This window comes from Caretta caretta, chromosome 17 (assembly GCF_965140235.1).
Source record: "Caretta caretta isolate rCarCar2 chromosome 17, rCarCar1.hap1, whole genome shotgun sequence".
Classification (NCBI taxonomy): domain Eukaryota; kingdom Metazoa; phylum Chordata; order Testudines; family Cheloniidae; genus Caretta; species Caretta caretta.
This window is the reverse complement of record NC_134222.1, coordinates 17,817,465-17,840,931: the sequence shown is the minus strand read 5'-3', so window position 1 is coordinate 17,840,931 and position 23,467 is coordinate 17,817,465. Positions and strand designations below refer to the sequence as shown.

Below are 23,467 nucleotides of genomic sequence, written 5' to 3'. Positions count from 1 at the left end.
AAAGTTTGGATTAGCACTTTCCCAAAGTTTGGGTGTGGGGCCGATCAGATTTGGGATTTAGGTTTGGGCCTATCTCTAGCAAATATGGTCATTTCAGTAAGATTATAAAGGGATTGGCTATGTCCAGGAATAGGACTAGCAACAGCTAGAGAGCTTCATAAATGTTAATTAACTGCCTCACAATACACATGGGATGTGGGTAGCTTCCTCATATTATAGATGGGCAGGGACTGTCTTTTTGTCCTGTGTTTGTACATCACCTAGCACAATGGGGGTGCTAGGCCATGACTGGAATACCTAAGTGCTATGGTAATACAACCAATTAATAATAATACTGTAAATGGGGAAACAGACGCTGAAAGACCATGGAATTTGCCAAGGATACAGAGGGAGAGAATCCATTAAAGACCGACTAAAAACGTAAGAGCACTTGGTTCCCAGACCTGGGATCAGATGAATATCTTGCCTAGTTTATTGACAGCCATTTCCAACAACCCTAGCTACTAGAAATAGATGTAATCTAACCTCTCACTCCTCCAGCCTAATGCAAACACTCCTGAACTTTGGGAGAGGTTAGATCCATAGCTAAACTGTATGACTCAGGTGTGTCTCTAAAGAGATGGATTTGGAAGGTACAAGAATATCAGATAAGACTGTGTAAACTAGGGAAGGTACACTTAAGAAATCCCCACGAGTTTCTGATTTGATTCCACTCCACCTGGATTCACAGCACTTTTCACTACTAATTTCTGGTTCAGATACATAAAGCAGAACCCAGGTAAAATTGTCATGGTTCACATCAGAAGTTTGCACAACGGGGAATTTCACTTGTTTTCAACTCAAATCCCATAAAATCAGCGAGTTTAGCTCAGTAGTGGGAAAACTTTAGTGAACCATTGTGCAAACTTCAACTATGTTTCAAGCCTGTAAATTTAACCCAAATCCAAATGCTCTCAATGAAACCTAAAATCTTTGTCTGGAACAATTCTGATAGTAATCCTCATGCTTCAGGGCACATTCTGGGGGTCAGGAAACTTTCCTGGTACTCAGATATTAACAGGGCCAGATTCTTGCATCAGTTGCATAATGGGGCATCTGGGGATTCTCTCTGTTTGGGAATCCTTGGGTGGTGTAAACCTGGTGTAGCCAGATCTATGGTGCCTGGTCCGGACTCCCTTAGGACAGAAGCTGTTCTGGGGTTGTACCAGGGAGAAAAAGGGACATAGCCAAGTCTTCACTCTGGCTCTTCTTGCCTGGTGGAGGCACATTGGGACTGTGGGGAGAATTCCAGGTGGAACAAGATAGAGCAGCATCTCTGTGATGCTGCTGTATCTTGTTCTGAGAGACAAACTGCCCTGCAGCTGCCCTCCAGGATCAGGGCTGGGGATCGGAAAGGTGGTGGAAAGCCCCTTGCGGTCATGCTGAATAGAGCTGGGGTGCTCTTGAGGATCTGGCCCATAATAACAACTAGCATTCATGTGAGAGTTTCACTGGTATCAATGCACTTTAGAAAGACAATGCTCACGCATAAAGCAGCAAGGAATCAATAGCAAGCTGGACAGGGGTGAAGGGACTTGCCCAAGGTGGCGCAGGATAGGACTATCCTCTTGCCATGTGGTCTATGTAATGAATCTCAGGAGGAAGGGAGCAAAGAGCTACAGCCACTGTGCCCCAGCAGCCTGGGGAAAGCTTCTCAATGTGACATTTATTGCAGGTCAGTGAGTGCCAATAAATGGGCCTGGGCCTGTTAGCTTCAGATTGAGACTTGGATCAGGACGTGAGGGAGGGCTGAAAGTAGAGTTTTGGCTGAGACTCCTGTCTAGTGCAAAAGCTGTAGGTACAATGTAGAAATCCCACTGCAGGAGACCCAGCGAGGTTACCTTGCAACTTTTCAAATGGCTTCCAGTATGGCAGCCTTGAAAGTGCGATTCTACCATGACACGTGTATGTAGGGGGAGGGGGGAGACACAACTTCAAGAGGTTCCATAATTATTGCCTCAAAGATTTCTGCATTACAAGTGCTTAGTTAACAAGAGTTTCCCCCAACAGCCAGATCTGCAAATTCAGCCTGGCCTGTGAGAGTCAAGCTGGGCTCTTCCTGATGTATGCAACATCCCCAGTAACCAAGAAGTTATTCACAACAATTGTGTTGAATGATAGAAGAACCAGGATAGACCCCAACTCCCCCCTTCTCTGGCTATTGTGGCTATACCAGGCTAAGGAGAGTAAAACATGCTTTTTAAAATACACGTGTACTGTGAGAAGTTAGGGCTCTGAATACATGCAGGGAGCAGACCTGTTGAGACATGGCAATATTTTCACCTAGTCACTTTTCACTTTCTACTGAGTTCAGCCTGGCAACACTTCGACATAGAAGGTCAATAATTTGAAGGCTTGACAAACAAGAAAAGAGCTGAACAAATTGATTATAACAAGATCCTTTCACAAGACTACAAGGAGCCACTTGCTGCATTTAAAATAGACTGTGTGGAAACACAGATGAACTTACATAGTAACCTTTTGGGCATACCACGCAGCTTAGAAATCTAAATCAGATGGTACCACTTTGCTTACTTCTAAGTGACATAATGTAATCCAGGCTCCTAAGCCCTAGAGGATGTGGAAAAACCATCAGATGGGAAGCCAAAAGCAAACATAAATTGCTGATGATAACCATTTAAGAGTGAAGCCCGATATTGCTACTGAGAAGAACAGACCTTATAAGCTTAGACATCTGTTGGGGGTGGGAAATAAATCATAACCTACTGTACAAAAGGTGGCCTTTTAGGGAAGGCTGCACACCCTTGCCAGAGAAATGGGAATAAGGAAAATAGGACATCTAAATTTAACAGCAAACTCTCTTGTAAAAGAGGAACTTGTAACCCTCTCCAGGACTTCGATTCAATAGAATGGCTAATCTTTCAGCAATACTAAGGGGAGACCATATTCATCTCCGATTTTAAAATTTCTTCAGGGAGCTGTTGGATTGGCTGCCCTGACCGCCTAAATCCTCTAGTCAGGGGGTCCAACAGTGACTTGTGATTTTTATTTTTGGGTGCCAAACTTGAGACGACTTAACGGGGCCTGATTTTCAAAAAGGGTTGAGCACCTGCTCTCTCGGAATTGGGCTTCATTAAGGCCAGGGAGATGGAAACCCAAAAGGCTTATGAAAGCTTAAGCCTAAACTCTTCCCCCTCATCCCAGGATTTATCTTCAGCCTTGCTATAGGCCTTGTGCTCATTCAGTCCCCAGAGAGGCTTTGACCCACCCTCTTGTGCATCACATGTACCTTTGCTCCCTAGTCAAGTCCCAAATAAACCTACTCCAGACTGGCTTGAGAGAGTCCCAACCCCACCCCATCCTCACTCAACCCCATTCCACCCTCGCTTAACCCGATGCAGCCATTAAAGCAGGTACCCTACTGTCTTAATTACTTTATTACCAGTAACCAACTAGCCTTGAAAGTATATTGCTAAGCTACCTGGCACCAAAACAGCAGAGCAAGTACAGCTGGATAATGCACTATGGTGTTTATCTTGGGCAGGGAGAATAAACTCTGCCCCTAGATCTTTAGCACAGATGTTTGTGGTAGTTTGTATCCCTTCCTAAACTGCAACATTTACAACACTTCCCTCATTAAAGCTTTGGTTCCCTGTTCATAAAATGCATGAGCTTACGATAGAGATCATCTCATCTACCATATGGTGGTGGTATAAAAATGCTTAGTTTAAACTGTCATGTTTGCCAGTACTATGCTAAGCTGCTGCTGCCTTGCAGGTAAAATAATTAATGGACCTCATAGGCCAGATCCTCAGCTGCCGTAAACCATCATAGCTTCATTGCAGCTCATAACTGGGAGAAGGTGCCTTAGCTGAAGTCACTGGGGCTCTGCTGATCTACACCAGCCAGAGCTCTGATTCTGTGTGGCAGCTTTAATCCTAAACGTAGGCTTTGCTTAATATATATTAACTTTATAAACTTTGATATGAACACAAATGTTTTTATGAAATATCTAAACTAACATTTCAGTACAAACAGGATTTTAAAAATTAATCTATGCAGCATATGCTGCTGAAACAGTGTGTAAGGCCTGGTCTATACTCCGTTTTCATCCCGGGATAACTGTTGGTCAGGGGGTGATTTTTTTTTTTTTACACCTACTGAGTTATGCAGGTATAAGTCCTAGTGTGGATGCAATTATTCTGCTGCAAAGGTGCCTTATACCAGTATAGTTTATTCCCCTTCCTGAATGGAAATAAGCTATACCATTATCAGCACCTTTATAACTATGTCAATACTAAGGGGAGGTTTACACTTGAAATATACAGATATAAAATGGCAGAATTTTCCAGTGTAGCCTAGTCCTAAAAACCAAAAAGTGAAACCAACTACAAGCAAAAGAGGCATGAAGTTGAAAACAGCAGCAATAGTGATGTAATAGCATGTAAAGGTTGAATACACTCAGGTGGTATTAGCAACACAGGGTAGGGAATGAGTCCTTTTGAAACACTATCTTTAACTGGCCTGGAGTGCCAGCACAAAATGCTCTTGCAGCGTGCAGTTCCTTTGATCATCTTTGCCCTACCTCTGCGTGGGGCTAGCCTTCAGTAGTGACTCTTTATAGCGTGTGAACTGGAGGTTTCAAACCTGAAGTCAGTGGGCCTACTTGCATGCTTAAGAGCTTTTCTGGATCAGAGCCAGAGGGCTCAGCCCATAGGAGGATCAAGCCCCATGCTGCTGAACATTACTTGTCATTGTCTACCAGTCAGGTGTGCTCAATATCATCACAGCTTCTCACACTCCTATTTAGTCACACTAAGATTTCAGAAGAACAGAGGAGTCCTGTGGACTTTCACACTCAGAGCGGTGGTCTGGGAGATCAGAGAGGATATCAGAAATGCTGCACCTACCACCACACTTAGGAAACCAAACCCAAAAACCCTTAACACACACTTCAAACTCACACAGCTTAATATTGCTATATACTGTTGTTGGCTTCTTCTAATGGCAACCTACAGATTTTTAAAGCAAACAACACTGATAACCAGAAGCCCTAAGTATATTTACATTTTAAAGACAGAAGAGACTGAAACCTCTCATGCAGGGGTTGGCTCCCTCTTATGGAAAAGTAACTTGTGGTTAGTGCAAAATAAGATGTGTTTGCATTTAAACTTGTATTTGTTTGATCACAAATAAGAGCAGGATCCTGCAAACACTGCGAGATGCGTGCTTGTCAGGCCATAAAAGTTATTACCTCTATTAATGACTCATGATAATAAGTACTGAAAGCCTGATCCTATTTACACTGAAATCAGTGACAAAATTCACATTCCTTTCAATGGTGCAGAACTAGGAATGTAATCAGTGTTTTCTGGATTGAGCCATGTCATACATATAAAGGGAAGGGTAAACACCTTTAAAATCCCTCCTGGCCAGAGGAAAAACCCTTTTACCTGTAAAGGGTTAAGAAGCTAGGATAACCTCGCTGGCACCTGACCACAATGACCAATGAGGAGACAAGATACTTTCAAAGCTGGAGGGGGGGAGAAACAAAGGGTCTGGGTCTGTCTGTGTGATGCTTTTGCCAGGGACAGAACAGGAATGGAGAACTTAGTAAGTAATCTAGCTAGATATGCGTTAGATTATAATTTCTTTAAATGGCTGAGAAAATAAGCTGTGCTGAATGGAATGGATATTCCTGTCTTTGTGTCTTTTTGTAACGTAAGGTTTTGCCTAGAGGGATTCTCTATGTTTTGAATCTAATTACCCTGTGTCAAGGTTCCTCCCCCACTCTGAATGCTAAGGTACAGATGTAGGGACCTGCATGAAAACCTCCTAAGCTTATCTTTACCAGCTTAGGTCAAAAACTTCCCCAAGGTACAAAATATTCCACCCTTTGTCCTTGGATTGGCCGCTACCACCACCAAACAAATACTGGTTACTGGGGAAGAGCTGTTTGGAAACGTCCTTCCCCCCAAAATACTTCCCAAAACCTTGCACCCCACTTCCTGGACAAGGTTTGGTATAAAGCCTCACCAATTTGCCTAGGTGACTACAGACCCAGACCCTTGGATCTTAAGAACAATGAACAATCCTCCCAACACTTGCACCCCCCCCTTTCCTGGGAAATGTTGGATAAAAAGCCTCACCAATTTGCATAGGTGACCACAGACCCAAACCGTTGGATCTGAGAACAATGAAAAAGCATTCAGTTTTCCTACCAGAAGACTTTTAATAGAAATAGGAGTAAATAGAAGTAAAGAAATCCCCTCTGTAAAATCAGGATGGTAGATACCTTACAGGGTAATTAGATTCAAAACATAGAGAATCCCTCTAGGCAAAACCTTAAGTTACAAAAAAGATACACAGACAGAAATAGTTATTCTATTCAGCACAATTCTTTTCTCAGCCATTTAAAGAAATCATAATCTAACACATACCTAGCTAGATTACTTACTAAAAGTTCTAAGACTCCATTCCTGGGCTATCACCGGCAAAAGCAGCATATAGACAGACAGACACTCTTTGTTTCTCTCCCTCCTCCCAGCTTTTGAAAGTATCTTGTCTCCTCATTGGTCATTTTGGTCAGGTGCCAGCGAGGTTACCTTTAGCTTCTTAACCCTTTACAGGTGAGAGGATTTTTCCTCTGTCCAGGAGGGATTTTAAAGGGGTTTACCCTTCCCTTTATATTTATGACACCCTGTAAGGTATTTACCATTCTGATTTTACAGAGGTGATTCTTTTTTACTTTTTCTTCTATTAAAATTCTTCTTTTAAGAAACTGAATGCTTTTTCATTGTTCTTAAGATCCAAGGGTTTGGGTCTGTGGTCACCTATGCAAATTGGTGAGGATTTTTATCAAACCTTCCCCAGGAAGGGGGGTGCAAGGTTTTGGTGAGGATTTTGGGGGGAAAAGACATTTCCAAACGAGCTCTTTCCTAATAAAAAAAAACAAACGGTTAGATGTTTGGTGGTGGCGGCAGCAAAAGTCCAAGGGCAAAAGGTAAAATAGTTTGTACCTTGGGGAAGTTTTAACCTAAGCTGGTAAAAGTAAGCTTAGGAGGTTTTCATGCAGGTCCCCACATCTGTACCCTAGAGTTCAGAGGGGGGAAGGAACCTTGACAAGCCAATATTACTGAAAAGCTTGAGATCGACAAAGACAAGAGAGGAACTCTGAAGTCATCACAAAAGGGAGGAGCAGGTTATGGCTGGAAGCTTTCCCCCTGTGTACTGGCAGATGCTGCACTTACGATGTGTGATATCAGGGTTGTTTGTTTGTTTTTGAAAGATTAGTCACCAATTGTTCTGGAGGAATGAAAGGGCCAAACAGCAGTTTAAGCCAATCGAAGGGCAAATCTTCACTGCTGAGTTAACTCACCTAATGGGCATCACACAAGAAACTGTCCGGGTTATCACTGAAAGGATGACAATAGCCTTAGGGTCTGACTACATTGCAGTGAAAGTCCAGGGTTCAAACACAGGTTCAAGCCTAGTCCCCCTTCCACCTACACACAAGTCGTGCCAACCCAGGGCTCAGATCCAGGGTCCCAGGCTCCCATGGGTGTACAGGGTCCAGCCTGAGTCAAGCCGGGACCCCAGAGTTCAAGCCCTATTACTTTGCAGTGTCACTGTGCTCATGCTCTGGAAGTCTGCCAAAAGTATCCCAAAAATCTCACAGGCTGACTTTCTTTGTTCTCTGGATAGTCAAGTTTGGTGGACACTCAGGTTTTCCCAAACAGCACCACGAACAAAGGGCTAGAGCAGCCACATTTTTGGAGGGCACTGGGAAGTCTGGGATCTGGATGGTTGGACTCAGATCCACATAAGGCAACGCAGATGCTGGAGCCCCAGTGGGGGCCCCAGGTTCAACAGTTCCTAACCTGGGGTTACAAATGAGGGTAGCCACTCAAGCCCTAAGTTAACAAACCCAGGGTCTGCTAACTCAAGTTCTCCTCATCTTGGGCTTACATTGCAGCGTAGACAGACCCATAGAGCATTGCACAGGGACTAGAGCAGGGGAGGAAGAGTTAATTCCTGGTTGCTATTCAACATCTTCCCTGCTGATTCATTAGGTGAATTGAACTGCTCTCTCTCTTTTTCCATCTGTAAAATATAGACAATGTATTTTTAAAAATAGTAGCTGTTTCTTGTGGCTGTGGAGATGACCTTCAAAATAAACTGAATGGCAGTGGTGCTTAAGTCTGTAGGGTCTATGTATCTTGTCTAGGAAATAGAGCCTAGATAAACCTACTGAAAGGTGGGTGCACAACTGGTTGGAAAACCATATAGTTATCAATAGATCACAATCAAGCTGGAAAGGCATATAAAAGGGAAAGGGGTCCCTCAGGGAATCTGGGTCTGTTCAATACCTTCATAAAGGATTTGGATAATTGCACAGAAAGAACACTTACAAAATTTGTGGATAATACCAAGCTGGGGAGGGATTGCAAATGTTTTGCAGGACAGGATTAGAATTCAAAATGTTCTGGATAAACTGGAGAAATGGTCTGAAATAAATAGGATGAAATTCAATAAGGAGAAATACAAAGTACTCCACTTAGGAAGGAATAACCAATTGCACAAGTACAACATGGGAAGTAATTGCCTAGGAAGGAGTAGGCTGTGGGGGTATAGTGGATCACAAACTAAATAAGAGTCAATAATGTAATACTGTTGCCAAAAAAAAGTGAACATCATTCTGGGATATATTAGCAGGAGTGTTGTAAAGCAAGATATAACAAGTGAGATAAGGCCTCAACTGGAGTATTGTGTCCAGTTCTGAGCATCACACTTTGGGAAAGATGTGACAAATTGGAGAAAATCCAGAAGACAGCAACAAAAATAATTAGAGGTCTAGAAAACATGACCTATGAGGGAAGTTTGAAAAAACGGGGTTTGTTTAGTCTGGAGAAGAGAAGACTGAGAGGTGACCTAAGTCTTCTAGTACGTAAAAGGTTGTTATAAAAAGGAGGGTGATAAATTGTTCTCCTTAACCACTGAAGAGAGGACAAGAAATAATGGGCTTAAATTGCAGAAAGGGAAATCTTAAGTTAATTATTAGGAAAAGTTTCCTACTGTCAGGGTAGTTAAGCACTGGAACAAATTGCCTAGGGAGATTGTGGAATCTTTTTGACTGAAGGTTTTTAAGAACAGGTTAAACAAACACCTGTCAGGGATTGTCTAGATAATGCAGCAGAACTGGACTAGATGACATCTTGAGGTCCTTGCCAGTCCTACTTTTCTGTGAGTCAAGCTGGGATTTTCAATAGAACCAAAGGGAGTCTGTCACCCAACTCCCTTTAAGGTTCTGTCTCCCTTTGGTTCTGTGGAAAATCCCAAGCTCAGATTGTAAGCCCTTTGAGTAAGGAACATTTCACTGTGTGTGTACAGCACCTAACACAACAGGACCCCGATTCCAGTTGGGGCTTGGGTCAGGAATACACAATGGTGAGACAATAGGGGAAAAATATTTGCAGATAAGTCTATGTAATGTCCGATGCAAAACAGCATGTTCAGTTTTATTTCCAATTTTAACTTGTCCTTTACCTCCCTAAGCTTCTTCCCTGTGGTTTCAACTTTATTCTGTGTATGTGCTTTCCTGCCCTAGAGTGTGCACTCTGACAAATAGTTCTGATGGCATTAACTAAACTATGTGGGGAAGAGGGGAAATAAATGGCATTGCATTCCTTAGCTGCCATGACAACACATCCAACCTTACAAATAACTGGGCAATGATTTATCCAACTCAAAAATAAACACTTAGGAATCCTGAAAATTTCACCCTACGGGAGTCAGATATCCAATTCCCATTAAAACTAATAGGAAATCAGCTTGGGCAGCTATGAAAAAAATCTCAGTCTTAGCATCCAGCAGGGAGGGCCAGCTGTAAATACACCCCGATGCTTCTTTCCCCCAAAGGGATGTCTTATGAATTGTGCAGAGAGAGGAAATTTACCCAAGATACAAACAGCATAAACCTTCATTGGAAAATTCGCTGGAGGCTGGATAAAGCACTAGGAGGATGTACTTATCACCAGCACAACCAACTACCCATGCAGCCTTAGGGCATTGTCCAAAGTGACACTTCTCTTGTATAGCAGCAGGGAACCAATCAGGCATATACAGCCCCAAGCTAAAACTTTACTTCATAAGGCCACTATATTTTTATTCAGGTCAGCCACTGGATAGGTGAGGAGAGTTAGGGGTGGGGCAGGGCAGGGCAGCACAGGTGGCTTCACTTTGCTCAAACATCAGGTAGAAGCAGGATTTGAGATTTTGGTCTAAATTTAGGAAGATCATGAAGAGGATACCCAGGCAACTCCCCCTTCCTTCTTAGCCCTACCCCCTTCACTTTGCTATCTCCTTTTCTTCCCCAGCAAGTCCCCCCCCTTGAGCCCCTGATTTAATCCCAGGCAGAAGCATCTCCCAGTGGCTGGCCTACAGAATGCATTGGGCAGGCCTGCTCATTGATTCTGGTGCAGTAGAGATTATAGAGACTCAGGATTATTCTGCAATGGATAATGAGGGAATTATGTGTCCTTTTCTGCAGCAATTGCAGGGCAGCTGTTCCAGCACTGGTCTGCACTTGTGCTCCATTTCCAAAAGAAAGTCTATATATTTTATTAGAGCATGATTCTTATTAGAAAGGTGCTGAGCGTGTTCCTCTGGCCAGTGCCCAACCATGTTATAAACAGACTTTTATAAAACCTGCTTAGGCTCCATCTCCCAGGGTCCGCACGTTGCTAACAAGCATGGGCTCTCTAGAAAGGGAGGACAACACATGCTTGGGCCGGACCCTCAGCCGGTGTATAGGTCAGTGGAGTCTGATCTCAGTGGACCATTGATTTATACCAGGGATCTCAAACTCAAATCACCATGAGGGCCACATGAGGACTAGTACATTGGCCTAAGGGCCCCATCACTGAAACCTTTTCATACAAGTATACAAAAGTATAGTAAAAAATGAAGAGTAATATAGTGTGCTATTAAAAGTCAACCTATTAACTTTTTTTGAACTGTAATGCGAAGAGGGATTTTAATAAAATGTAAACACTCAGTAATGTCTGAAGCTTGGCTGCTGGTGGAGTCGGTGCCTATGGCAGGCCACGGGAAATAACTCCGTGGGCCACATGCAGCCCGTGTGTTTGAGACCCCTGATTTATACTAAGCTGTGAACATAGCTCTTTAAAGTACAGCCCTCAATCATTTTACATTCCTAAATGGCAGTGAAAACACAAAGCATTTTGGTGACCACTACACATGTAGAACACTTTCAAAACACTGTGCCGAGGGTCAGGGAAGTACTTTGGATACATTAGGAAATAATTTTTGTATTGCCATATCCTCAAGTTTAATTTGCACTCTCTAAAACTTCTCCACGACCATGCATAACCACACATCTCTAATTCCCAGTTTCAACCAGTATTGGAAGCAGACGTGCCACCTGCAGCCAGGGATTGCAGTCATGTTATATTTCTGTCTTGGCTGCTCCCAGAACCTATAGGAAATTGTGATCTAGTGACATTAAGACCCCTTATTTTCTTTTTAACTCCTCAGTTATATAAACAGTATGCAGTGAAATCAATGATTCAACAGACTTTTGATCAGCCACCTCCTTTGCTGGGACATGCTGTTAATGTGCTCCACCCAAAATCCTCAATTTAAGAATCTCACCAAATTTTAAGGAACTGTTAACTTTTTAGGCCAACCAGGGTCTATTTCTAAATAGTGAGTCCACATTCCATGATCTTTTATGCCATAGATTAAGGGCTAAATAATGGCTGCAGGGGCTGTGTGTGGCTCTCACTAGTTTCTTTAGTTGCCTCAAAGTGAATAATGAATAAGCAAGAAAAGGGGGAAGAAAAGCAGAATCAGAGTCATCCAGTAAAATTGCTTTTATTTCTGTAATTTCATAAGTATAAAACAAATCGGCTCAATATTGTGCGAACAGGGTGGATCATACATATGTGACTACAATGACCCTTCTTAAGTCTTCACGATACACCTGACTATTTACATCAGACAAAGTACACCATTTAGGAATCAGTAATTTAGTGGAAAAATATCTCTCATAATAAAATAGGAAACCTTGTTTCAATTCTACCCCCAAACAACTCTTTTTAAAAAGATGTAACAATTTATCTTTCACTACTAAGTGCAAACTCAACAAGGTTTCTAGATTTGGCTGCTCAGGCATTGTAGCAAAAGTGCTACATTCAGAGAGTCAAGCCATGACACTAATGACACCTGTAAACAAGTCAGTGTTTTCTCTCTTCATGGTCTTGAGTACACTGACAAAACACAGCACAGACTCCACATAGCATGGGCATGAGTCTGCTATACAGATATCCCTAAGGTAGGGTACACCTACCTATTTAGGCTCTTGTATATACAGAGCACAGAGATCTATTCTAGACTCATTTCGTTTTCCATTCTTACATTACCAAAAGCTGAATGGCACCAAAAGGAGAGGATGTAAGGGACACTTGTATCTCCCCCATATTTGTCTTTTCACTAATTTTGTTCCTGCATACCCTAAACCTAGGATCATCCCAATCTATGCCCAACAGAAACCATTGTTACCAACCTCATGGGGTCTAGAGGTCTTTATTTGGCCGCATAAAACCACCTCCACTGCTCTTCTCTTGCTAAGCTGAATGAACAGGCTGACATGCAGTTCAGGGTAGCACTGGAGGGTTGGTAGGATAATCAAAAACTGGTGGGAGAAAGTGGCAGTGAAAATCTGAGTATTAAAAATACCTTGGAAATCAGTGGGTCGGGGATTGCTGAGATAGGTAGATTGATGGTAGGAGGGGATAAGAGAAGATAAAACCTTTGAAAACATCTAGATTGTTATAAAAATACACATCACAGCATAGAGAAAACACAGGTTGCATGTATGCAACTCTTTAGAGAAACATTATGGGGGTGTGAAGTGTTTTTCATCCATGGCCAGGAACATGCTCAACCTAGAAAATGCCCTAATGAAAAAGAAAATAAAGCAGGGGTTGGAGAAAAAAAAAGGGAGGAGACTCCTAAGGATGATGGATAAATTGCCAAATGACTGCTGGAGGGTCCATAAAGATATTAAATCCCACTGCAGACCCTTTGTATGCATGGTAAGGCCTTTCAATCAATGCTCCATGCTTGGCTTCTTTTCTTTAATCAGGACCATGGCCAGCACCCAAAGCAAACCACTTGGAGAATACACCTTAAAAGGTTTTCTCCATTGGATATTTGTTTGGCGTGTCTTACCTGGTCTGTGCCTACAGTGGTTCAGAATGTGAAGTATTAATCGTGAGATGGGATGATCCTGTGATTTTCTGCAGCAACACTAAGCTCTTCCACCCATTAATTTTTCAGTCAGGAATCTCATTCTTCTATTTAAGACGGTGGCTATTCCAAGATACGAAAAACAAATCTAGGACTTAATCTTCAAACATGTGTCTGTTAAAGTTTAATGGGACTGACTCATCAGTCTGACCCAAAGCTGATTGAAGTCAATGAAACAACACCCACTGACTACAATGGTTGTTAGATCAAGCTCCGTATGCATAAAGCTACACCCAAGTGTTGGCAGGACCAGGGCTTTAAATTCTAAGCAGCATAGTAAATGTGAAGTGTATAACAGGAACTGAAACTTGCCATCTCAGGATCCTTCTGTTGATCTGGCTTTTCATACCCCACCCATCTACTGTACTGTGCACCTAGATAGGGATGGAGCTTCCCAAAAGCTCCATTTACAAACCCCTTTTTTCCCAGCCCCACATTTGTTATTTGAATTAAGGGTCCCTTTAAAGTTACCCACCAAGTCTTCCCATAAAGGCCAAACCTCCAATTTCTCACTATTCCGACACCTTATGGTACCACCCTGGTCTTGGATTGGCCAAGTGTTAGAAACATGTAAATAGGACAGTGTCATCATGACAGTGCCAGATTCTTGTGAAAGGCACCATGCCAATCAATGTATGGAATCAGAATCAAGAACTTTGGCTGTATTTTGGCCAACAGAGGAATTAAGGAAGAAAACAAATTTCAGATGTGATACTAGTAATCCCCCCCCCCATGCAGCAACAGCAGTCTTTTCACATACATAATGCACCCTTCCCAGATGATGGATGTTCCATGGGAGAGTTCTTGTTAGGAGAGAGTTTATCCAGTCATCGGCCACAAGGATATTCAAGTCCTCAAACAGCATAATGTGGACTTCATAGCCATTGCCCAATGCTCACACTTGGCACTCTCCTAAGGGAGGAGAGCCTCTACTTTGCCTCCTACCTTTATTTTACAGGTGTGATCCAACATGGTGAATGGCCCCTGAGAAATTAATTTAAAGTGCTCGTGGACAACCACAAAGGCTACTTTTCTGGTGCTCAGGCTGTGATGCATGATGAATGATTTGCTCCTTGTGTTTAGGAGGATCTATTGTAATGGCCCAGGCTGGCTGGAAGTATTGTTGGAAAGAGACTAAACTATTATAAAGAATCTGAATACACCAGAAGGCAATGATTGTGATTCCTAGATCCTGGTTTCCAACAGAAGTGAGCCTAGACAGCTTTTCCCTATAGGCCTCCTTTTGCAAAATGCAATCAGGAAGAGAGAGGGAAAAAAAAGCCACTCCAGTTCACATCTCCATTCTATTGCACACAATCAAATGTTTCAGTAAGATGCAATTCAGACCTGATCCTAACCATATTGAAATCAATGGGATTAGGTCTTTAACCACCTTCAAGTTCGCAGAAAAACACTACAGCATGTTAAAGCAGCCAGCACACTGCTGGTGACATACAAATAATAAACAACTTCTATGCGATTTATCCTGACCCTTCACCAAAACACAAAGGAAAAATAAATTTGATCTAAGGATATTTTTCTACTTCATTAAAATATTTGAACTATAATCCCCCACAACCCCAAAATGTCTATCGGGAAACCAGTCTTAAAGCAGCCAATCAAGTGACAAGCAACAAAAGAAAAAATGAGACGTGGTTCTTCAATGAGGGATCATACTAGAAAATGGGGATACTTTAAAATAGGTCACCCTTAGTAGAGTGAATACATGTGGGAGGTGTCCCTAGTGCAGGTTCCACTGATTTGGCTTACAGTGAAAAGGGCAAACAGAATTTTAAGACCAAATCTGCTGCTACTGGGAAGAGTAAGCCTCTGGCATGGAACATGGCTGAGAGTTGTTGCACTCTATTTGCTGAATTTCATATCCTGTAATGTCACAATTTCAATCCATCATCAGGCACAGTGAACCACCATAGTGCGTTTTAGTTGTGCTGAGCATAAATTAAAACCAATCCAATAGAAAGTCATATTGCCCCTGCCTCTTCCTCACAATATGCAATCACAATGACTTAACATAATTGTCTCCACCTTCCTGGCTTCAGATGAGACAAAGCAAAATGACCAAAAGGAATTTAATAGAAGACTTAAAGGTTACTGACGTCATATCTTTGCCTGTCCCAAGCTTGCCCAAGACACAGGTTTTGTAAATATTTTAATCTCTCTTTGTTACAGAGTTTAAAATAGTATCAAAAGCTTTAGAAAACACACACATTTGGGTACCAAAAAAAAAAGTCAGATCTTCAGCTGGTGTAAATCAATGTAATTCCAGTAGAGCAACATAGATTCACAGGAGCTGCAGATCTGGCCAAGACTCTCTATAATCCAATATGGATCTCTGATGGATATGAACATGTACCAACAGGGACAACTTACAGACCAGACAGCTCTGGTTGCACTACACTCTATGGACACCCACCCACCCTCCCCCAAATAGTGTGGGCAGGATGTTGAGGATCAATTTCAACCCTGGAATAAGCAGAAACAGTTCTCCTGAAGTCAATGGAATTGCTCAGGTTACATGAGGGCTGAATTTGGCCCTTAAATCTTTGATTAAATTCCTACCGGTTATTTCCCAGGCTGTTCAGAAAGCCATGGAGCAATGGAGATCTTTGTAATAAAACAAGGTGGAATTCACCTCTGTACAGAAAGATGCATGGCCCACACACCACTTAAGTCCCGCTTAAACCCTCTTTAGAGAGCTTACGAGGTGTATGGGTCATCTGCTGACCCTCTGCTCAAGGGTAAGTTCCACCCACACTGAAAATTCTCTCTAAAAGGCAATCAGTCAGCCTGTGTAATCAGCTCAATTAAATCAGCTCTATAAACTGACATATACAAAACACGTTGGGAAAAGGAAAATTCTAAAAGAACGCAAATAATGATTTTTCGGTGAACGATTTTCCTGTAATCACATAGTATCTATAAAGAGGTTTTTTTTTTTTTTACAAGCTCCATATTAAAATTCCTTGAATACATTCTATATTAAATACAGTAACAACATTTCATGCAAGGTTTTCTGTACAATTAAATCAGCTCAGTAGTATAACAAGTCTGTACATTCCCATTGGTCTGGGGGTGCGACCCATCTTTTTCAATGCTGGTGATGGAGAGAAAGGAAAGGATGGTGTTTGGCACATACTGTACCTACGGTTGCCAGCTTGTCAAAGTTCAGGCAGCTGGCCTGCACGGAAGAAAGACAAAAGCACTGGAGGTTTTAAGAGACTTAAAAAATAACATAGAAACTGATCCAGATAGGAATGGAGCAAAATAATAGCAAAGCAAAGCAATAACTGACTCCGGTGCTCCGACACACACCCAGGTGAAGTTTAGAAGGAATGAAAAGTGTAGGCATCTTTTTCCTTTCATCATGAACTTTGGATCCTACCACATCTACTGCCCATTCCTGGTCAAATGTTCTATGTGAGTTTCAAAAATAACTTTAGATAGGTTGTAGAATAAAAGTCTTAAAGGCAGTTGTGCATTAGTTAATGTCAATTTCTGGGAGACAACCTTTGCTCTCATGTGATCACCTCTCCTTTTTTCAACATCATATTGGGAGCACAGATTGTCTCCCAAAACTGACATTAACTAATGGACAACTGCCTTTTAAGTCTTTTATTCTACCTTCAATGTAATCATATTTTAAAAACTAGGTAATCTAGATTTACCTAGTCAGAAAATTTGACCAGGAATGAGCATTAGATGCGGTGGGATCCAGAGTTCTCCATTTCCGTATTTTGTTTTAAGCTGTTTAGGTGGAGATGCTTAGCAGAAGAAGGGAGCTAACAAAGTGTTATACAAAAGAGAAAGGACAAGAGGACTGGGTCATGCTTTGGTGTCAGATGAGCCTGAGAAGGTACAAGATTTTCACAAGAGGAAAAGAGAACAGAGAATAATATGATAAATAGAGGAAGTTTCAACTTCCACCACAAAATTTTTTGCAAGTAAATACATGTCCACAAGATCTACAACACTGGTAATTATACCAGGATACAGGTACACTGAAACCACCAAAGCGAGACATCTAGGCAATGTGGCTACCAGAGCACTAACATTGCCACCTAGGTATTATACTTTAGTGGATATCACTCTACTAAATTGGAAGTCAATTGGAATAAACCTGTTGCATCCCATGCACCTTTCTTTGCTTACCTCCCCAGCCCATACACACAGATAAGCTTTTCCTTGGTACTGAGATGCCATCTGTTGTGCCACATCGCAGCTTTGGAATGCACCTCTGTCATCACTGCTCATGCACAGATACTGTGCACCACTGTGAAAGCATGACCTCCCACCTACCACATTTTTACAAAACAAAAGATGCCTTACTGAGCTCACAAATTGGGGCTGTTTTTTTTTAAAAGGGTCTCAAACTTTTCAGGAGTGGACCCCTAAGGAGCTGTGTTACAATGACTCAATTACATATAGTTCCATCCCCAAACTATAATTTAGCTGTCCAGTAATTGCACCATTACGTACAGGGAAAAAAAGCTACGAAACATAAACAAAATCAGTATTTTTCTTCTTGACGATTCACCCGCATTAGTCTGATAGTCGGACACATGCATGTCCTGTTGGCTCCTAGTGATGGTCAAACATGCAAGACTTCAGTCCGAGTTACAGCTTAGGGTTTCTTTATTTAGAAAGTGAGTTTCCTTTATGTCATTCATTTCTTCCCCTCTTCTCCTGCAAAAGAAAGGAAATTGGTTATGGTTAAAAAGCAAGCCAAGCACCAATTCTGTTATCGAGACAGACATTTCACTGAGTCATACAGCTGGGTAGAACCCTGTATAACCTGATGGTTTATGAAAAGGCCAGTCTAGGGTGTGTCTATGCACACCTATCCAATCCAGCGAGTATGGAGTAGTAGAATCTGCTGCTTTTGCTCTTAATGCTTGGCTTCCCTTTTGAAATGGCTACCTCACAGTACATCAGGCGGGGACACGTGAACCCCAGTACAACCAACATGGAACAGTACTACTACATGAGAATTCTACAGTGCTTTTCAACTGGGGATTCCCAAGCACTTGATAAAAAATTAAATAATTTAGCCTTATAACATCACTGCGAGGTAGGTACTAACTTCATTTTACCAATTGGGAAATTGAGGCACAGAGCTTAAGTGACTTGCCCAAGGTCTCCCAGTAAGTCATGGCCAAGCAGGAAATAGAACACAGGCCTCCTAACCCCCAGTTGTGTGCTTGAGCCACAAGACCAGCCTTTTCCTCCAATTTCTTCACCCTGTCAATGGCAGAGCTAGATGCTTGCTGGGATGCATTAGGTGATTTATGGCTTAAAGGAAAGCTAGAGTATTTAGATACAGTGCCTTAGAGAGCTACAATTATTTTTAAATGGGAATGGGTGTCCAAATTCCCTAGGCAGCTTTGAAAAAAATCTCATCTTAAATATATAGGTCCAGATTCTGCCACATTTTGATAGTGCAGTCGAGCAGTCGTAGCGACTTCCAGAAGCAAGGTACTATAAAACACAAGGGAGGGTGGCAGAATCTAGCCTATAGGCAATAAGAATTTGCACTGAAAAAAGTTAATTACAAATACTTGATGATATTTCAGTTTCTTTATTCACTGAGTGTGACTGCTGCATCTCTCTCAGGTGGCTGTTTGAATGCTCCTGAGTCACAAGGACCCCATTTGATGACACAAAGTAGTATGGAATGATAGAGATCCAGCTTCACCCTTGGAAAATCAAGTTACTGTAAGGTAAGTTCCATTTTGAAGAGAGAGAACTTTTATTTTGCAAAATGTTTATTTTCAGTGCTTACTGATGGGAAAGCCATTTCTTTCAGGCCCACTTTAGACTGAATTGTTAAGATGGAAGTTTCTCATTAGACTAATTAGTCGTATTTTATTTAAGACATTTTTAACTTGTTCACTTTTTTTTGCATTAGCTGGATTTTCGAGAACCTATGGGAGGAAGGTGCCCAAATCCCACTGGGATACAACTGGAGTTGGGCACTTAACTCCTTTGCACTCCTTTGAAATTTCCAGCCATAATGTCTAGAATACCTAAATTACACTGTCATTTGCCATCATTTCTAGTTCCCCTGGAAATTAAGTATGAGTACACCCACTTCCTCAGTTTACACCGTACAGCACATTTTCACCAGTGTGCAAAGGGAAGTTTTATCCACTGCACAGCCATACACATCAGACTTTCAGGCCAAATGAGCAATGCCTCCTAGAGTGATATGGAAAGTGCACAGTCAGCAGTCTGTGTATTTATATTGCATTCATAACTATCATCTGAGCACCCAAGTGATGCTTTGCAGTACAGTTGGGTAAAAAAAAACCCTGAGTTTCAATGGTCTTTGTAAAGTTCAGAGCTGACATGTCAGAGTTTGGTAACAAGAGTCAAGAAATACATTGAAGTTTAAAAAAAAAAAGATAGTGTAACATTTTCAAAAGCACCTTCTTTACTTAGGAGTCCAAGTCCTAGGATGTAGGTGCCTAAACTCTTTAGATGCTTTTGAAAAGTTCATCCACAAGCTTTTAATAGAATCAACTTAGATGTGAAGGGTTGTCGTACCCTGCACTAAGCCTGGCATTTTCAAAGGAGCCCAAAGGAGTCATGTGCCAAACTCCACTGAATTTTAATGGGACTTGGGCATCTAACTGCATTATGCTGCTTTGAAAATCCCAGCCTAACATCTCTGAACATCAGGGAAGGACTTTCAGCTACAGTCAAAGAGCTACAGCAGAAACAGCCAGTTGAGAGACAAGGCCACTTCACCAGTTCCAATTTCATTCCTGCCTCACAATGCAGAAGCCTTTGGTGTAGTCATTGCTTTGAACGCTTGTAAATTTTGGCCGAAGGATGCGTACTGGGCTCACACAAGATCATGGACACCTGCCTTTTCGGTGTGTTTTATTACCACTCTCCTAGCAACAGAAAACACTGCAGGAATTCAGATGTTTGGACACAGCACCCTCTCCCCCGCAAACCATATGGCAGCAAACAAAAAGCAATATAATCTGTGCCTCTGGAAATAAATGCCAAATAAGTACTCTGGGACCCTTGCTGGCAATGTTAGCTGAGACCGAGATGGAAAAGGGGTGTGGAAACTGAAATAACCTCTTGTGCCTTGAGCTGCTCCCTGTGGAATAGCTGAGGCACATTGTTGTGGAAGTTTGTGCTGCCCCTGTTCTGTGGATAAATACAGGACTTCAGTTTCTAAGGCTCTCAGTCTACTGTAGCCCCTTTCACGAGCACAGACTCCCTGAAATGGAACCACCCCAGACCTGTGTATCTGATCATATGAAGGAGGGGTAGTCAGTAGGCAGACTGCGGGCCAAATCTGGACCACCAGATGCTACTGAACGGACCCCAATACCTTTTTATTTACTTACTATTATCGTTGTTATTATTTTCCTCTGGAGTCTGGACCTTGACTATACCTTGACCAAGAAATTCAGACTTGATAAAAATATAATTGACTACCCCTGAAAAGTTCTTTTCTTCCTGCATTCCCCAAAGCACGTCAAGAGAGCCTTCAAAAATGCCAGTAGGGCATTAAGGTCTTATCTGGGGAAGTTGACATACTCCAAAGGTAGCAGCAATACTCTCCTTGGCAACACCTCTCAGCTCAGACAACCTCACTTATATCTGGAAACATGATATCTTTTCCTTTCCACATGACAGTTTGGCTAAGGTAACAAAAGAGAGAAATTAACGCACAAGGACACTCGATAGACTTGGAAACATAGCACCATCTTCCCTGCTGTTGTCAGACTCCATTAGACACAATAACTGTTTAGTCCACATTGTTAATGCATTGCTATGGAGATTCACATGTGCTTTTGAATCCCTTTTATGGTCCGTTATTGTCTCAATGTGAAGGTATTTTTGTGAGATATGGGGGGAGGGGAATTGTTCCTAAACATTGTGACTTATTTACGATCAGTAGAATTTATATCCACGCTGTTTAGCAAAACCTTTTCTTTATGTTGGGTTTAAGAACCTGTAGCCCCAATTCTGATCTCACACAGATGTAATTTCATTGACACAGTTATTCCTGATTTACAGCAGCGTAAGCAAGTTCTTAATCAGGCCCTACATACGTCCATTATCTCCACACCCATTTGTCATAGCACTAGATCAGTCAGAAGGTTGTAAAGCGTGGAGGTGAAGTAGAATTGGCCTCATGTGCAGATAATGAACCAAATTATTCTCAGGGGCTGAGCTGCTAACAAATACACAACCTTTAGTTCAAATCAACGGTTGCAACACAGACTGGAGGATAGCAAGAGCACCTACACAAAGCTGTTCTTGGGAATTGCACACCGGTTAGGGCTTACACTTCACTCCAAAATGAAATTGGTTGAAACTATAATTAAAGATAATTATTAAAAAAAAAACTAAATACAGGTGATATAAGGACAAACCAGCCCAGTTCTTGTAAACGGAAATCATGCCTCTCCAATCTGCTAGAACTATTTGAGTGTGTCAACAGATTAGGGGATAAAGGAGAGATGATTGACAATGTATTTGGCGTTTCCAAAAGCCTTGTCGTCGTGGGGAATAAAATTCAGACATAGGTTCTAAATTGACCCAAAAGACAGAACAAGAAGGTGAGGAACTGGTCAATGTTCAACAAGGCAAAAGATCATCACTGTGGTGGCCCAAAGTTCCATTCTAGGAGTAGTGTCAAATATACCAGTTAATGATCTGGAAGAGGCATTGAACACAACAAGGTGACAACATTTCAGATAAGAAAAGATTATTTAAAGATAATTAAGAGAAAGATGTGTGAAACAAGACTGAGTTTGTTAAGTTTATGGAGGGAATGGTATGACGACATCCTACGATGGCACATAGCCAATCTGCGACTGCTAGCAACAGATATCTCCTATGCACAGTGATGGGACACTAGATGGGGAGGGCTCTGAGTTACTGTAGAGATTTCTTTCCCAAGTGTCTGGCTGTGGGGTTATGCCCACATGCTCAAGGTCTAACTGATCGCCGTATTTGGGGTCAGGATGGAATTTTCCCCCGGCTCAGAATGGCAGAGACCCTGAGGGTTTTTCGCCTTCCTCTGCAGGGACCATGGATCACTTGCAGGTTTAAACTACTGTAAATGGTGGATTCTCTGTAACTTGAACTCTTTAAATCATGATTTGAGGACTTCAGTAACTCAGCCAGAGGTTAGGGATCTATTTCAGGAGTGGGTGGGTGAGGTTCTGTGCCCTGCAATATGCAGGTCAGACTAGATCAGTGGCTCTCAACCTTTTGAAACTAGTGTACCCCTTTCAGGAGTCTGATTTGTCTTGCGTACCCCCAAGTTTCACCTCGCTTAAAAACTATTTGCTTCCAAAATCAGACACAAAAATATAAACGTGTCACAGCATATTTGTGACACATGGGTGGAAAGGGTTAAACATCCTGCAAAATAAATAACCCTCAAAAGACATGTAGGGAGATAATGTTTGTGTTTTTGTATTTTTACATATGTATGAATAGGGTCAACGATGTAATCAACAGTCCCTGTCTATGCTGTATTCTGATAATTCAGAGGTCAGAAAAACATCCCATCATTTAAATGAATTGTAAACACAGGATATCTCAGAATTCATCTCTCTTTGAAATGTACGGTGAATGGTGGAGGAACAAGCAAATGGCCTTTTGTTATTCATATAGCTAAGTACTGGTGATGAACCTCCTTCAAAGTCATCCTAATTACCTTTTGTTCCCTGAGGAACATTTGTCAAAAGACATGAAATTGTTGTATAAAAAATCCTTGGGTCCTGATTCTGTCATCTCAGATCTGCTTAGACTTAATCAGGTGAAGTTTGAGTCACAAGACTGAGGTCGCAGTTATGCTGGTATGCCCTGAATATGACATTTGGACATTGGACTGTAACCTATGAACTATTTCTAAAAGAACTCTTTGCAACTACAAAGCTCTCCATCTCTGCTATGAATCTGAATCTCAATGAATTGATCTCATGTCTGTATGTATATTGATCTTTTAACCGTACTCTCTCTCTCTCTTGTTTTTTAATAAATTTTTGTTTAGTTAATAAGAATTGGCTGTAGCATGTATTTGGGTAAGATCTGAAACATTAATTAACCTGGGAGGTGATGTGTCCGATCCTTTGGG

General features: G+C 41.8%; 1 protein-coding gene and 1 long non-coding RNA gene across 3 annotated transcripts in view; one reads left to right on the top strand and one right to left on the bottom strand.

Annotated features, from left to right (window-relative positions):
- LOC142069467 (uncharacterized) overlaps positions 1-23,393 on the top strand; it is an 82,382-nt gene extending 58,989 nt beyond the window's left edge. Inside the window, exon 3 of the long non-coding RNA XR_012665311.1 lies at positions 18,964-23,393. This is a non-coding gene — a long non-coding RNA (uncharacterized LOC142069467). The remainder of the gene's footprint in view (positions 1-18,963) is intronic.
- ATP2A3 (ATPase sarcoplasmic/endoplasmic reticulum Ca2+ transporting 3) overlaps positions 11,880-23,467 on the bottom strand; it is a 135,260-nt gene continuing 123,672 nt past the window's right edge. For both annotated transcript variants that reach the window (XM_048824465.2, XM_048824466.2), the window contains one exon: positions 11,880-18,036. In XM_048824465.2, the coding sequence (XP_048680422.1) occupies positions 17,958-18,036 (79 nt within the window). In that variant the 3' untranslated portion in view covers positions 11,880-17,957. The remainder of the gene's footprint in view (positions 18,037-23,467) is intronic.